Raw genomic sequence first — 18,779 nt, forward strand, 5'->3', positions numbered from 1 at the left:
AATACCACCGCTAGAAAAGGCTCTTTATTCATACCTAGGTATTGATCGTTTCAAATAAGCTACAATTTAATGTCATAACCACCAAAAAAGCAAGGTGGATTGGTGTTCTCCTGCCGTTTCTCTTGAATAGTTTACTACCGAGTTTAGCCGAGTCAACTAGTATTTGATAAAATGTGACTGTTATTATATTTGCCATACTTCTGGTAGGAGGAAAAAGTGCTGCCTCTTGTATAATCTCTAAGAACACTTGATTTATTCCCATAAAAATATATTAATCTATGTCAATCCATATTATACAAATGAGATAGATAAATAGTACCGGTTACTGGGGTCACCGGCTGGTGCTTTCCTTGCTCAACGAATAAATATCGCAATACCAAGAGAAAATGGGACAAGCATTAAAGGTACACTGCCACAGGGACCAAACGTTTTAATTTTTTTTTAATATTCTATTTGTTATTTTTTTTATTATTATGTTTACAATGTAGGTTAAGAAAATTGAAAATACTGTATTTCAGGTAAGAATTTGTAAAGAATATGTATATAATAATCATTCAGAATACAAATAAGAAATATTATTTTTAAAAAACTTTATTATACTTCTAATCGTACATACAAAAAATATTAATAAATGCATTTGCATACGATTTATAAATTACAAATTTTGTACTCACAATAAAATTATATCGATTTGCATATTAAAGTATTGCGTGATAAATATAATTACCATTTTTATATATTCTTTAGGACAATGATTACCACATAATATAGTAATAAAATATATATTTCTTGGTGTATTAAATATAAATGTATTATTCAATTGTTTGTTATAACTTTTATAGACTTCGATACGTTTGACGCTTCTTGGTCAATATGAAGGTTGTGGTGTTTGTGATTTTATTTCAACTGTGTAATGGACTTTATTTAAATGGTAAAATGTATTCAATTAATACAAACAATACTATGTATATAAATTTTAAATACTTCTGCCAGTACTTACCCAAGACAGACGAGTCTTTCGTAGATAACCAGTTTCTTCTTGAAATTGATTTCACCTAAAAGTTATTAAATCATTTTCACATTAAAAAATTCATCGTCATAGGTTCGATCCCCGGCTGTGCACGAATAGACTTTATTTCTATGTGCGAATTTAACATTAGCTTGATCGGTGAAGGAAAACTTCGTGAAGAAACCGGAATGCCGTAGACCCATAGTCGATGTCAGGCATGATTTTTTTGAAACATAGATATTGTTTGTTATACCTTTTTTTGCTACGTTTTTCTAAAATCATATGCAACATGTAACAAAAACAATTTTTTATAATAAAATATGTTCACTTAAGTTAACTTAAAATATAGTAAGTAAACTCAAAACATAGTATGAAAAACGTCGAGTCACTTACCCTAAGTGATAAAGGTGACATCACTTACCTTAAATAAAATATATAACCTTCCCCAGACCTACCGAATATACATTTAAAAGTCATCTGCACGAATGTTTATATTATTTTTACTTACGTAATTCGGAAGACGCCTAAAGAGAACTAAACCTTTTGAGTTAAAAAACCTAGTGTAGTGAATGACGACTCATTGGTCTAGTGGTTAGTACCCCTGACTGCGAATATATGGGTCCCGGGTTCGATCCGCGGCTGAGACGAACATCGATGTGATGAGCATTTGGTGTTGTGCTTAGGTCTTGGGTGTTTCAATATGTATATGTCTATCTATCTATAATATGTATGTATATCCGTTGCCTAGTATCCATAACACAAGCTTCACCAGCTTAGCATGGGACTAGGTCAATTGGTGTGAATTGTCTAAAAAAAAAATAAAGTGCAAGTGCGGTATCTCGAACACATGAACATGCTGTCAAAATATTATAGACCACTAAGACTGTTAATGAACATTACCTTAGTTTAAGCTATTCATTAGTATTGTAGAAAATTAGGTCAAAATAATATTACTTATTAGCCATAATTATTGTATAGGCTAGATTGTAATTCATGTAAAGTCGCACTCTTTTATGTGAACTTTTTTGTAAAAAAAAAATAACTTACGTAATTAAATCAGATACAGAATATTCCCGGATGCCGCCAGTCTTTCAAATGGACCTCTACGAAGACTGTACATTAAAACCAAACGGAACATACTGCTTGGTCCAATTCGTCTTAGTATCAGACACACAAAGTGAGCTTCTCGATATGATAAACGTGAGTATGTTTTTGTTTTTTTTTTTTTCATTTTTTTCCCACAAGTATTGCAAAATTAAACTTATATGAAATGTATCCTTTGGTTTGTTTCTCATTTCTCAACCATTCAATCACAATATGCCACAGCGAAGCGTGGCAGGGTACAGCTAGTAATAAAATAATAATAAAAACTTTATTAATGACAAATAGGTTGTGACAGAATTCATATACAAGTCCCCATACTAGGGAGTCCCTGTGTGTGTGAATGGGTGTGTGTGTGCATATATTTGAGAGTGTAGCTAAAGGTCATTACTCACATACGGTATTACTCGATAGTTTTACTCGAAGTCGAGTAAAAATCAACGTGTGGACCGCAAAACTTACAGCTCGAAGGCTCCCACCGAGTCGGCTCGATGGAATTAAAAGAAAGTAATTTCCTTCGAACCTACTCGAAGCGAGCCGTCAATCTTGACTCGAACGTGTGTACGTGATTGCGAGTGGCGCGAGGCGAGCGTCAGTCTGGTATTGTTTATCGTGATTGAAACACGTGTTTTTAAGAGAAATGGATTTGCGAGTTTATTCCAAAAGCGCTATAGAAGACTTTATTAACGCATATTGACAGTGTGAGTGTTTATGGAATGTCAAGTCCAAAGATTACTCCCATAAAAATAAGAGAAATGAATGTTATGATCAATCACTAGCTGTGCTAACGTTTTTTCTTTTCATTTTCTCTGATTTTCTTATAAAGCACTATGAGACTTGCTAAATACAGCCACCGTCTCCTTTGTTGCACAGACATCCTTTGGCTCGAACGGTTCGGTGAATACTGAACGGCGCGCCTCACTCGATAGATCAATGCTCAATGTATGGACGAAAGCCCATGCCATGGGTTATACTCGACAGTTTAGCTCGATCGAGTAATACCGTATGTGAGTACTGACCTTAAGAGTTGTTTAATAAGCGCTGTGACTGTGTTAGTTTTTGGCACCTCGGAGTCATGCCAAGATACGTAAGGCCTCTGTAGATTCGAAATCCAATTCAGCGTAATTTTTATGTGATTTGTGAGTTTGAATCTGAATGTTTTGAACGTTGCAATCAAGTTCCAGCACCGCTTCGCTATGAAATAATATTATATACGACGAATATAGCAAATACCATAATTGTAACATTATTAATTACAGGAATATTCGAGTAACAAAAACACACGTTACAATCATAGCCTATTGCGTCATGGTATATGCGTACCAGAACAATGTGGTTATACAAATAAAAAGGATCAAGTATTGTCCCTTGAAGCATGCCTAAATGATACATACTGGCAAAAGTATAAGTTAAAGACAAGAGTACTGCAACCGTTGCAATGCAATACGGATGTTAATGAGCCGATAGTTTTTACCGCTGGAAATATTATTGTTTTAGTAATAATTGTCGTTATTATTATCATGAATCTATTTGGGACTCTGTATCATTCATGTCTGATAAATAGCAAAGGTAATTCAATCTCGAAGAAGACTTCGGTTACTAACGATATTTCATATATTTGATTCTTAAAGATACTTATTTTCTCAAAGAATTACTTACACATTATTAATTTAGTGTAGGTTAGTTGGGTTCATCTTGTTATCAAATTATTGCAAAATAAGCTTTATAAAATAATAATATTAGTTGCTCCTAATTGATTACAATAATATTATTGTCTTTTGACATTTACTTAAAAAGAAGAGAATATTTTGCCAAGACAGTTATAATTTATTCATAAAGGTAAATCGGTGGTGTTGGCCTAGTGGCTTCAGCGTGCGTCAGGCACAGAAAGCTGACTTACTTGCCTATTAGATTACCAAATGATCATGGAACAGATATAGAAATCTGAGGCCCAGACCTAAAAAGGTTGTAGCGCCATTGGTAATTATTATTATTAAATCTGTGATCACATACAAACGCTAAAATCTGCACTATAATAATTTACTGCACTTTAAAAAACTTACACACAAGTCACCCTGAAGTAAACTGCATATGTAAGTATGATATCACATATATAACATACATTATGTATATAACTCTTTATTATAAATTACAGGTAACCGATTTCTCATGTGTTTTTCCATGAAACAAAATATATCCAAGTTACGAACTTCATACACAAACTTAGACGATGATGAACAACAGCTAAAATGCTTACATGGACTAAGGTATGGTATAGTTTGTATTATTTGAATACAGCCCTACTGATTCTGTAATTCACTTTTCGAACTCACACAGCGGTTTTCGCATCGGCGGTCGCTCTGAAATCAGTCGTGAAGCAGTCATTTTAAGATTTGGCATTCTGATAAACAATAAACAAGCTCCCACCTTTTCAGAATGCCAAATCATAAAATGACTGCTTCAAGACTGATTTGAAATTCGAAAACCGCTGTGTGAGTTCGAAAAGTGAGTTACAGAATCGCAGGGCAGTTGTTTTAAATTAAATACATTTTGTGATATATCAGTCTAGTAGGAAATGTTTTATAAGAACTAAATTTATGTAGGCACCTAAATGGATTAATGTAGTGTAGCTATAAAAGCAGAGCCATCAGTCCTCTAGAAATATCATATCTCTACGCAACACCAAGGGATCAAGCCGCTCGAAAATTGACTGGTCGTCGACGATTCGAACAGCTTTTCGTTAAATACGGTAAAGTGGAAAGTGCTGGTACTGGGGAATTAGCGCTTTATACACTTGCAAGCGATGGCCCGGAGTGAAGTACCGTGACTTGCTGAGCACTAAGCTTTTTGGAGGCTAATTTAGCCTTTCCGTCGTTCGATATGTCAAGTAAAGAAATCTGATGCGGGCTTTACTTTATGAATACTTAAGCGTACTTATAGGAAGTTTATGTCTACATAAAAAGGTTTTTAAGAACTACATTTATTACTGCAATCGCATATAAACATTCGCCTGGAACCAGGAAAGATTTAGCGCAACGGAAAAAGACTTGGGTTTTTATACTTTTTTTTTTTTTTTTTTTTTTTTTTAACGTTTCCAGATTATTCCCCGACTATATAGTCGTCGGAGGTGTTAAAAACCTTACATAAATGTATTGGTAACCCGAATGTTTACTTTCTATTACTATATTACTACTCTACTACTACCTATTTCTTTTGACAACCCCCTGCATGACCCTCACAGCAAATCCCAAAAAGATGCCCCTCAACCTAACATTGAGCATTATTCCCTTCAAACTCGTCTCCGTTACCCTCATGCCCATAGCTTGCTCAGCGTTATACCTGTCGTATCCATACATGGGACAGTCGGTCAGAACATGCAACACTGTCTCTTCAGCTGCATCGTCACAAGGACAGGCAGCACTTTGTCTAACCCTGAACCTGTGAAGATACGACAAGAAGCCACCGTGACCTGTCAACATCTGAGTAATCAATCCCGTTGGTTTCATTTGTTTAATTATCGAAAAGGCCGAAGCAACATTTGGAAGGAATAACTTGGTTATTGCAGCTGTTTCACCGTCTCGATATCTGTGATTCCATTTTTCTATCGTGTTTCCACGTAGACAGTTCTTCAAATGCGATATGGGAAATCTATTGTACACGGGCGCCTCTTCTAGATGCGCAGCTTCCTTTGCTAGTTGGTCTGCTCTTTCATTCCCCTCCATGCCCGAATGCGCTTTAACCCAAAAAATATCAATTGTTTTTATACTACATATATAGTTTGCATAGAAGGCTTTTAAATCTGTTTATAAAAGCCTCATTTCAACCTGTTTAGTTTTAAATGGTATTTCGAGTCGGGACTGAAAAATCTAAAACGTTTTTGGCATGTGAGAGTCATACATAGCGTTGAGAATAGAACGTACCTTAGTATATCTTTTTTTCCTTACTAGGGTTGCCTGGAAGATATCGCTTGTTAGCGATAAACTAATAATTAATATTACTATTTATTTGTAACGAAGTTTTAACGAATAATTCTTACCCTAAGCCACGCAGGAATGAATTTCTTATAGTATAATAAATCGATTTTGATCATGCATTTGGTATATCAATAATGTCTAATAAATTAATTTGTATTTTCAGAATGCTGACAATATTGTGTGTTATTTATGTACATTCAATGATGATAACTCGCATTTTTCCGGAAAATCCACGTTTCACGGAAAAAGTAAGTACCAATCAATTTATATAAATTAAAAAGGAAATACAATTAAAAAAATCTATGAATAAATTTGCAAATATAATTTAAGTACAACACACAAATGAACAGTATTTACAATATTCTTAAGTTAAAATAATAATTAAAAATTAATTAATTAAAAATTAAAACAAATTTAAAAAGTTTGGTCCCTGTGGCAATGTATATTAATGCAGCATTAGTCGCTGTATTGCGATACTTATTCGTCGAGGAAAGCACCAGCTCTGGGGTCACCTGTACTATCTACCAAGCGCCAACGTAAATCTTTAGCGCCTGTGCACTTGAACCCCACGGCCCAAGAGTCTCTATTTCAAAGGGAACAAAAGCAAAGTTGGAGACAAGACTCTTATTTCTGTATCTGCTCTGCTTTTGTGCTTGACGGGCCTGTGACCACACAAGTAACATCCCACGCCAAAGCTCGGCCCATCCTCCAAGGATTCCCATCCACCTACCATCGTCTCTAGCAATGCCTGCTGCCTCATCTAATTAAGTAATTTCTCATCCATCCAAAATACTGGGATTAGGATATGACCTTTAGACCCTAATTACGAAACATCTTTGTGTACTCAATAATAACTGTTACCCTAACACACCCACTCCCCCACACATATACACACACCCACGCACGCACACACACACTTAGAGAGAGAAACACACACATGCGCGCGCGCGCACACACACACACACATACACACACACACACACAAACACACACCAAATTTATTTTTACGACTCCGTTTGCAATGTTTTCTTTTAGCACTTAATACTTATTTTCTTCTATTGTATCTTATGACAATGACCTGATTGTACGTGTTCCGGTCCGGTGGTGGAGAGGCTGGCTATCTGTCACTCAGGTCTCCTGTTACAGAGACCAGTCTCTCACATACACTTCCTAATGTTGTCATCTTAGTTTAATCATAATACCCTTGTTTGTATATGTGAGAGAAGAAATAAAGATTATTATTATTAATCTCTTTATCGAGGTTACATAACATCATAAAACAAACTTTGAAATATTACTTAATAATTTCAGATGTATGATAACGTGATAAATTATGTAATTTTTAACGGGACTATACTCGTCCAAACATTCTTTATAATGGCAGGATTTCTGTTGTCATATAAATTAGAAAAATTGTCAGAAAAACAAAAACTTACATGGCATTGGATACCGAAAGGAATTTTGTTTACACTGCTAAGGTATAACTACTTTATAATTTATTTATTTTTATTCTTTAAAAAACCAATGGCTTGACTTGAGCGTTGTTGAGAGGCACAAATGTCGTGCGTTCAAATCCCGGCTTTGCAATTGGTTGTTTCGTGTGACATTTACTGAAACCATCGCAAGGATACCGGCCTATCTTACAATAAAATCAATAAATAAAATTAGCAAAGCAAATGAACAATCTGTTTGTTATTATCTTTAAAAACATACATAAAGTTATTATGTTTTAATTTATTTGTATAAAACAGAATAAATTATATTTTTTACTATATTTATTTTTAGGTTAACTCCATCGTATGCTTTAATTCTTATATTTACAATAACCTGGCTTGGTCATCTCGGTTCAGGACCTTACTGGCAGGTAAGAAATAAGAAGGAACATTTCCTTCATAATTCTTTTTTCATTCTTATTTTCAAAAGTTGTAAACAAAATTGTTATGGAATTAACTATTAAGTCTGTTATAGGGGCCTCATAGCCTAGCGGTCTTATTAAGTGGCAGCTAGGTGAGGGGTATCGGGTTCGATTCCCGGTTCGAGGGCAAGTTTTAAATTAATTTAAATTTGTTCTCGGCCTTTGGGAGGGTTGTGCGGTAGCGGGCGAGTGCCTAAACCGTACATGGAGGACACGGTCGAATTTCTAAAGACAAGCACGAATTATAAAAAATCCTATTCTTGACGCTGGCTAATGCACAAATCGTGCCAGAGCCATATAAAAAAAACTATTAAGTCTTATGGAAGAACTGAGAACCTTGACACAGATGTTTTTACTTAAAAAAATTCCCAAAACACATTATAATCCATTGTTTATACTGTATTACGACATTATTTTATTCTGAAAATAAGATCTATACTAATACAACTACTAAATACATTTTCTGGAGTGGCCACCATAATCCCACCCGTCCATCATCCCCACATCTCATACCAACCATATTCTACTTCTATGTTCCAAAACTTTTACATCGAATCAGCACTGAATAACCAGCGCTGTGGAACATTCTGCTCCTCAGCATAATGCTGAGCCAGGGCCAATTACAGCCACAGCACACACGCATTACACACATGAAATGAACCGAATGGATTTTTTTTTCTTTTCTTTGATTATTGTTATTATAATATGTGTTTAGGGGTGTGTTTTTTTTTTGTAATAATTGATAAATGTTACGTCTATGTCTAATGTTCCTTAATTGAAAATGAAGCTCCTTCACAGTTAGTAACAGCAAATTTATATTATATTACAACAGCTATTCTAATTAATTATAAATATTTTTTCCTTTAGTATATAATGTGTAATTTTGATCTGAGTTACTGTTAGCAATTTTTTTCGTGGGGAAATGCGTTACGCATACTCTCCAACAGCACGATTTTTATTTATAGAACTTCTTCGTTGAATATGGTCAAGTGGAAGGAGCTGGTACTGAGAAGCTCCGACCCAGAGGTGAGAACAGTACTCCATGTGGGGCCGAATTTGCATTTGAAGTACCGTCTTGACTTGCTGAGAAAACCAAGCTTTTTAGAGCTAATTTAGCCTTTCCCTACAAATGACCGCGAAATTGAACGTCATTCAATATGTCAACGCCGAGTATTCCGATGCTGGCTGTGGTTTTAAGTAGAGTGTCTTCGAAGAGACGAGTAGCGACAAAGGGTGTTTTTTTCAGCAGATAACACGTGTCTTCTTGGAGTTAAATTGGACTAGATTAAGCCTAGCCCAGTCCGAGACTCCACGTAGTAGAGTTCCGACTACAGACACATGCTTGTTCCGGTACTCATCGACAACTGCCCGAGAAATACCTGCCCGGCCAGTGTAAAGAGTATCCCCAGTGCGGTCATCCGCATAGCAATGAATGTTGCTAAGATGCAACATAACATTGTGCTTTGCGACTTTTGCGCCTTAGCTTTTCCTTAAATATTTCATTCTGACTGCATTCTTTACGATCTTCTGCTGTCTTGTCAATGTTTACCTGTCTAAGATTTCAAAAAATATTTTTTTTTTGTTTTGACTTATAAAAACATTGCTTTTGCAGGTTGCCATTTTGAGTGAGGTGGAGTGGTGTCGAGAAAGCTGGCTGTATAATTTGTTTTATGTAAACAATTATGTAAATCCCAATAGATGTATGTATCATTCATGGTAAGTGCCACAGAGCTGTTATTTAACTATATATCTATACAGGGTGGCCAAAAAGTCGTGGATCAAACGCAAATAGGGGATAGATGAGGTCATCAGCGGCAAAAAATTGTACTACGGGAGGTCTCTAAGGTCAACCCCTGCAGAGTTATAATTTATTTTGCGTTTTTATAAGAAAATTGACTTTTTTTCTAATTATTATTAAAATTCGAAAAAATCTACATCCTGTATCTTTTTCATAATATCCACTAGATTGGTACTGATGAGTTCTTGCGTTAGACATACCATTTATAGTTGTTTATTGAGTGTATTGAAGATAATATTAAGTTATACGATATAATTTTTTTTCAAATCAAAACTTTTTGTTTATTTCGGACCCCACTGTGAAAAAAAATTACTCTACCGAAAAGTGACCCTGTATAACAAGTTTTGGCGCATTTAATATGGATTCTGAAAAGGTATTACACATGGCCATGAGTCGCTCTAATATCTTTCTAGGACGAAAAAACAACAACGATTCGGACTTATGATAGATTATTTACCTACCTGTGACCAGTACTGTGTGAATCGGAATAGATTCAAAAAATTGGACAGATGGCTGGAGGGTTACGTAGGAATTTGATTAGACGGTGCAGATTAAGTATTATGGTCAGAGTCAGGAATTTTGAGCATATTTTATTGTAAAATATTTTGTTTCCTACAAACAACCATTGAGAAATAATTGTTTTAATACAATTATTATTCCACAATCGTTGTTTGTAATTCTTCCTAGAAAGATATTAGAGCGACTCATGGCCACGTGTAATACCTTTTCAGAATCCCTATTAAATGCGCCAAAACTTGTAGTACAGGGACACTTTTCGTTGGAGTAATTTTTTTTCACAGTGGGGTCCAAAGTAAAGAAAAATTTATGATTTGAAAAAATGTTATGCCGTATCACTTAATATTATTTTGAATACACTCAATAAACAACTATAAATAGTATGTCTAACGCAAGAACTCATCAGTACCAATCTAGTGGATATTATGAGAAAGATACAGGATGTAGATATTTTCGAATTTTAAGAAGAATTAGTAAAAAAAAGTAAATTTTCATATAAAAACCAAAATAAATCATAACTCTGCAGGGGTTGACCTTAGAGACCTCCCGTAGAACAATTTTTTGCCGCTGATGACCTCATCTATCCTCTATTTGCGTTTGATCCACGACTTTTTGGCCACCCTGTATATATAAAAATGAAACCCGTTTTCCGTTGTCACGACATAACATGAAAACGGCTTGACCGATTTGTCTGATTCTTTTTTTACAATATACCTTGAAGTACGAGGATGGTTCCTTCGGAGATAAACATTAAAAAAATTGAGTGAAAAAGTCTAAAAACAACACTTTTCTATATTCCCATACAAAATATTCGTAATAATATTTAATGGCAATTTGTACTTTAATACCATATAATGGAGGGGTTCCGGGAAGGTAAATTTTTATTTTTTGACATAATGTATTTGTTGTATTATCAACTTTCTTTTTTTTTATCTTACTAGCTAGACCGGTGTCCCGAATAGCAGAATAAATATTTAAAAAAATAAAGAATCGACTGTTAGGCGGTACGATGTTCGCCAGGCCAGCTAGTTATATATAAAAATGAATTCCTATTTCCCTTGGTCATCGCATCACGCGTGCACGGATGGACCGATTTCGTTAATTATTTTTTTGTTGTGTTTGTTATTGTCAGGAGAAGGTTCTTACTTCTTATGAAAGAAAAAAATAAGAAAATTGCGCGGAAACTTAGAAAATTTAAGAATACTTAACCACCATACAATTCAAACTTTTTTGATGTAATGCCGTTTGACATAACATTGAAAGAATGCGTGCTGCAAATATCGTCAAAAGGGATGTAAGAAAAATGAATATCGTTTAAAACAATTGCTTCTATCGGAGTTATTATAATGCGCATGAAAGAAAGTTGGTGCACAGCCGAGGATCGAACCTACGACCTCAGGGAGGAGAATCCCAGACGCTTTGAAGCCCTAACTATTATACTATCTGTCAAACTTAACTAATATTGCCATCAAAATATATTTAAAATAAAGTTTATGGTAATAATTAATTGTGTATTAGTCTAAGATTTTTGTTATTTATTATTATCGAACCAAATGATTTTGCAAATCAAATTAATCTATGTCAAACTTACACTTTAATTTAAATTGCATTGTCAAGAAAACTCTATTCATCTAAATTTTTTCCTTAAGTAAATTTTTTAAATAATTATCTCTCTTTTTCTCATTTTCTAAACACCATTTGACAGAAAGACCTCAGAAGAAACCTCATCATACAGCTTTTCTCATCTTTTCAACAGCACTCTTTTAACTAAAGCAGTTCTTCGTCAATTGTCAAATTTATTTTTAATCTGTCATGACTGTTAAAATATCCAATTAGATTGGCAAAACGTCAATTATAATTAAACTAACTGCAGAATACAGAGAACCATAAAATATGTGTCCAATTATTTTAGGTACGTGGCCGCCAATGTCCAATTAATGATACTTGGCTACTTTGTTTGTGTATTGGCAAGAGGAACATCAGCAAAGAAATGGACTATAGCCATTCTAATTGTTGTTGGCTCAATTATACCAGCTGCTCATACATTCTACCAGGACTTAGAGGCTGTATTGTTTGTTGCTCCTGAGTAAGTTTTACACGGACGACTCATTGGTCTAGTGGTTAGTACCCCTGACTGCGAATCCATAGGTCCCGGGTTCTATCCCCGGCTGAGATAAATATCGATGTGATGAGCATTTGGTGTTGTGCTTAGGTCTTGGCTGTTTAAATATGTATTTATATGTCTATCCATCTATAATATGTATGTATATCCGTTGCCTAGTACCCATAACACAAGCTTCACCAGCTTAGCATGGAACTAGGTCAATTGGTGTGAATTGTCTTTAAAAAAAATTAAAAGTAAACTAGTCTTGCCTTCTGTGCCGAACATAGACGATGTTCTAGTTCTAAATGAAAACATACCGGTTTACTCTTTATTAATTTCCTTCAACCTGAGTGGTAAATGGGCCCATAGACAGAACGTCCATTGGTTCACCCGGGATTAAAACATATTACCCCAGTGATAAGAGCACGCTGAAACCCTTAGTCCTACATTCCCTTTAAATAGATTAAATTTTAATTTTCTTAATAATTATTAAGCGCCTGCGTAGAAGTAATGCGCAATTCTGTTTTGTGATCTGCACAAAGTTGACCTGACTGTTAAAAGAACAGTTTTATTTTAATCGAAGGATAAATTTCAATATAAGGTTTTGCAAGGAAGTACCAATCTTGCAAAACCTAACCTAAAAAAAAGAATTTGTATGTAGTTTTAACAATAGTAGTTTCTGATCTGATCGGTTTCTATATAAGAAATACCACATTGCGCCTGCACAAAAAACTAAAGCAACACGTCATTTTGGCCATAATAATTTAGGATTAAGAAATCATTAAAAGCCTTAATTGCTTTAATTACTCCTATATAATTAGGATCTACAAATTACTCATTAAAAGCAATATTAATTAAAAAACAAGTTCTTCCTAATAAAAAATTGCACAACAATCTTCACGATACTGCTTTCACTGCCCGCTGACTAAATAGTTAACCGACATCAGAAACAAGGAGATTTTTGATATTTTTGAAATTGAATAACTTTTCAATATGATGTTTTTTTTGAGGATTTCAAACACTTTGTATGTGTATATGTGTGGTCACAAATCGGAATGAAAGTTTTATCGAGATAATTCTTTTCAATTTAAATTATAAATGAGGTATATATACAAGCTTGGGATCCAATCCAAGTTTCATCAAAATCGGTTCAGAACTTGGCCTATCCCTTCTCCCTCGTTTCAACACCGTACGAGCCGTATCATCAAAAATTCATCACCTTGATGGCTGGAATCTTCCACAGTCCATTTCACAAGGCATTTTCTTTTGCGAAGTAGCGAACTGTGGAATCGATTCCCGGTGAGGTCCTTCCTATGAGATACAATCTCCAACTATTCAAATTTACATACTCCTCCCTCAAAGGCCGGCAACGCACCCGCTATAAATGTGTAGCCATGGGATGCGACGACTGTCCTTTTTGGGCGACCCGTAGGCTCGTTTGTATTAAATATATATATATACCTAAAAAATAAATAAAAAAGCAGCCATATTCAAAGTCGGTGTAATTATATTAAATTACTTTTTAGTCCCCTATTTCAGTGTACACATTAACTAACCCTTATTACAGATTGGCATCAACATATTTTGTGAATCCGACCTATATATATGTGTATACTCGAGCACACAATAATATACCAGATTTTGTGATGGGTATCGCATTGGGATACTATACGCACTATGTGCAAAAGGAAAAAGTTGATTTAGTCAAATTTCAGGTCAACTATACACATATTATTATTATATATCAATTGGTTACTTTTAAAATTACTTAATATAACTTTAAAGTCCATTGCCCCCCGTGTGGGAATGGGCCATCAAGCGTAACAGCCTGATCTGTCCTGTCTGTGACTTCACTGCTGGTTATTTCAGATTTTTTAGGAGCTGGAATATAACGTAGTATGGATATAATCTTGAAAATATAAAAAAGCGTAACAAGATAAAAATCTTTTCAAAAGTTTAATTCTACGTTTGTAGAAAAAAGGACACTAACAATAGAAGAAACTAACTTCAAGGTGTCGGTTTTTTGTGACGGTGCGCGCGCAACGTATAATTTTTTCTCATAATTTTTCCCTAACGCGCTAAAAGAAGTATAACTTCAAAAAAATATTATTTTAAATTAATTAACTTATGTATAAAGTGATTCTCTTAATTTTGTTTACTACAAAAATTTAAACATGGGTGTTTTTTTCTTTCAGAAATATAAATTTTTATTTACTTTACCGCTACCAATGATAATTGCGCTATTATTAATAGGATATCCATTTATAAACGGTACATCTGTGTACGTGCGAGCTTTATATGCTGGCTTACATAAACCAATATACGGCGTTTTCTTATGTATGATGATATTTGGATCGATTTTCAAACTTGAAAGTAAGTATTTTATTTATTCATTTAGTTTTTCATTATTGAAGTTTTACTTCGTTATGCGCGTTATGAAAAATTGATGAGAGTGAAATTTTACGATGCGCGCGCACCGTTACTGACGTCATACTGACGAATTCTTTTTAACCCAGCCGGGCGCCGAGCGTGCGCGAGCGAGATGGGAATAAGACAATCTACAAGTAAAAAGAAATAGAATATGCGTGAAGTTAGCAGCTATGCCAAGAATTTTGAATGACCATAATGACCTTTGGTATTAAACAAATAAAGGAGTTTTAATTAATTATTTTTTCAAATAAATTTAGCAATGCTTTTTCACAAAGACCTATCGTTACTTAGTTAAAAGGTTATGAAACATACCTAGTTATTAAATGGAATGAATAATATAATAAAATAATAAATAATAATAATTATTATTAATATTAATTAATAATTTAATAATATACTAAATATTAAATAATTAACGTTAAATATTTATTATTAATTATTTAATATTTAAAAAAAACTTTCAAACAATCACACAACACAGCTGAATGATTTATTACTTACTAAAATGTATTTTATAATTGTTATTGATTTTTTTCCTTTTGTAAACCTTTGAACATTTTTGTATATATTATGTATACCATTTTTGGCTATATCTTTTGTTATTGTTATTGTTTTTTGTTATATATAATTTATGTTAGCTGTTGGATTATGAAATAAATAAATATATTAGGTGTTAAACGCCAAGTTCTTATGGCTACCTTCACTGGAATTTACTCACGCTTTCCTATTACCTATGTCTTCGAGAAGATTATTTTCATCTTCATTAGTATGCATTAGTTCAGTAAATAAATTCAGGTTTTTAGATCTGGGCCTCAGATTTCTGTATCTGATACATGATTATCAATCTAATATGCAAGTAGGTGATCAGCCTCCTGTGCGTGACACACGCTGTCGACTCTTAGCGTCTAAGCCGGTTTCCTTCACCGTTCGAGCGAATGTTAAATGCACATATAGAAAGAAAGTTCATTGGTACACAAGAACACATACATAAAAATTAAGGTTTGGCGTGTTATGGATACTTTGATGTTTTTAGATACTTGGAGACCGATACTGGAATGGAATATGTGGCAAGTACCATCGAAACTCACATATGTGGTATATCTTATACACTTGACTGTCACACGTTTTATACTGGGACACAACACTATGGTGTACACCAACTCTTTATTAAACAAGGTAATTTATATTCATAATATTGATATAATTGAACGCCTATGAATTGAGTGACTGTTTAAACTAGGAGAGAGTTCAGAGTTGCTCGATCTAATACCTGCAGCTGAGTTTCATCATCGGACGTCAAGGCAAAATACAAAATACCATCCGTATCACCTCGACGTCCGTCGTTCCACAACTGAGCGTTTTCTAAGGCAGTTTTTGCCACGCGGAACCAGCTGCCCACAGAAGTATTTCCGAACCAATTCGACTTAGGGTCCTTCAAGAAAACAGCGTACCAATTCTTGAAAGGCCGGCAATGCATTTGCGAGCCTTCTGGCATTGTGAGTGTCCATGGGCGGCGGTATCACTTAACATCAGATGAGCCTCCTGCCCGTTTGCCTCCTATTACATAAAAAAAAAAAGTTTGCCAATGTAATTTTTCAGGCCCTGGCTGCATTTGGAGTTGCAATCGCAGTGTTCTTATTGTCTTTCCTACTTTGGGTGTGCTTCGAGGGGCCAATTATCGAGTTATGTAAATTACCATTCATGAAAAAAAAGGATAAAAATGAAAGAATTGAAGATAACTATACAGTCAAAATTGAGGAAGCAACAAAAAATACGTAAATTAATGTTATTCGTTTACATTATATATAATTTAATCAGATTTTATTACATTAATGCAGATAATTATACACGTTGAATCCTGTAGCACTTTTTTATTTTATTTTATATTTCCTGTTTGGCTTGTATGTGATATTGTTAGAATTGGACCATATTTGAGTAGTATGTTAATGCATAGGTTTGAATCAAATTCCCAACTTACAGTCCAAGTTTTATCTAGATCGGTTTAGTTTTGTAATATACACATTTATGGAGGGGACATGTTTAGTAAAAAAATCGCATAAAGTTCGCCTAGCGAGTTCCTTATAAAAGTAACTTAAATAATATTAGGTAATAATTCCTGCCTGTTTGCATGTCCCCTTGTCACGAATATATATACAAAAATGCAATAAAACAAAATAAACCAAATATTATTTATTGTCATATAAGAGATTAAAAGACATAGTTTTAAAAGGTTCATGTACTCCATACTATCACATCACACATTAAAAATAGACTTTTACCGGTTAAAATGATTTATTAATTACCACGCTAAAGTAGTATTGTAATTTTCATTGATAAGTGATTTCCATTTCATTCGCTAAAAGTTTATTTTTACTTATGTATATTTATAAATATACTGACTTTTTCACCTTCACTTAAAAATAAAGTGCCCCAATTAACTATATATACGATAAAATACCATTTTAACAAATGCATTCAATAAAAACTTATTACATCACAAACATAAATAAAAAATGCAACATTCCGTCACTTACTGAGAGCAATTTCCGGTGAACGTATCATCTACATAATATATCTGTGTCAAACTGAATACAATATTTTAAACAGACCAAATAGATCGGACCTCATACTACAGGTATGAAACCCAAAATTCTGAAGGCTATATCTGACAACCAATTGACCATTTTTTAATTCTAAAATTAAAAAGACATCAAATATTTCACATCTACGAACAGTTTTTATGGAAAATTCAATTGTCGTTTTTAATATTTTTCTTTACTTTATTTATGTTTCCCACCGTTTAAACCTACCCTGAACTTCCACAGATTTAAAGATCATTTAGCAAAATCGGTCCAGCCATTCTCGAGTTAAATTTAAAATTATGTTAAATAATTGTAAATTTATAATAATACATAACTTTAATTCGGTTAAAAAGTTTTTTCTTTAAAAAATATTTATGTCTGTATTGTATAAGATTTAAAAAATATATATGGCAGACCTAACACATATGCTTTATGAGTTACAATGATTGGTCCATTATTGGTGAATTTTAATACAAGTACAAAATGACTTATTTGCAAAGGAGCTAATAAAAAATTTACTTGTCGAACTTTTTGCTTGCTCAGTCTTAAGGCAAGTGATTTTCAAAACAGAAACACTTTTTCCTTACCTCACACCACATTTCGCAGCTATGGACGTGCTCAGAGTCATTCATTATGATATTAATAGTTTAGTTCAAAATAATGTGGAATTTTTTGACGGATCAGCGCCCTTACTCTGTAACCTCTAATAGTGACAGCGTTTTACTATTAAAATTAGATATAGTTAATATAAGAATTGACTATGATATGACTAATAATGTAATTCTAACTTCTATGTAAAATTCTACCTTTTAAGACAAATTTACACGCTGCCCTGCGATTCTGTAACTCACTTTGCGAACTCAGACAGCGGTTTTCGCAGCGGCGGTCGCGCTTAAAACAGTCGTGAAGCAGTCATTTTACGATTTGGCATTCTGATAAATCGTAAAATGATAAATTCTGATAAGTCGCTGCGAAAACCGCTGTGTGAGTTGGAAAAGTGAGTTACAGAATCGCAAGGCAGTTCTGTGTGGCAGAATATGCGAATTTTAGATTGTAAATTTTGTTGCATATTTTTGCAAATTAATTATTATTATTAGTTCTCTATAAATACCATACAAAAATGGGATCGTGGTTGGAATCGCTTTTGGAAGTTACAGAGTACGGGCCCTGATCTATTGATCTGTGAACGAATTTGTACTACTAAATGTAATTTATTAACTGTTTTAATGAAATACTCTTAAGTCCAAGCTCTTGCTAATAACATTTCTACGCATTTATATTAATTATATTTAGATAAAATATAAAAAATTACATGACATTTGATGAATATTATTTGAAATTAAGCAAAAA

The 18,779-nt window shown here is 33.8% G+C and overlaps 1 protein-coding gene across 1 annotated transcript; it reads left to right on the plus strand.

The window, feature by feature from the left end:
• The first annotated feature begins 1,197 nt into the window (after positions 1-1,197).
• On the plus strand, positions 1,198-16,802 carry LOC125056862 (nose resistant to fluoxetine protein 6-like). The gene is made up of 13 exons (XM_047660179.1): positions 1,198-1,202; positions 2,011-2,209; positions 3,370-3,679; positions 4,266-4,377; positions 6,248-6,332; positions 7,396-7,562; positions 7,870-7,948; positions 9,612-9,715; positions 12,226-12,399; positions 13,985-14,132; positions 14,613-14,790; positions 15,881-16,023; positions 16,447-16,802. Exons 1-13 carry the CDS (start codon positions 1,198-1,200, stop codon positions 16,624-16,626), a joined length of 1,884 nt encoding a protein of 627 aa, XP_047516135.1. The 3' UTR covers positions 16,627-16,802.
• The last annotated feature ends 1,977 nt before the right edge of the window (positions 16,803-18,779 follow it).

Source organism: Pieris napi, chromosome 15 (assembly GCF_905475465.1).
Source record: "Pieris napi chromosome 15, ilPieNapi1.2, whole genome shotgun sequence".
NCBI classification, from domain to species: Eukaryota; Metazoa; Arthropoda; class Insecta; order Lepidoptera; family Pieridae; genus Pieris; species Pieris napi.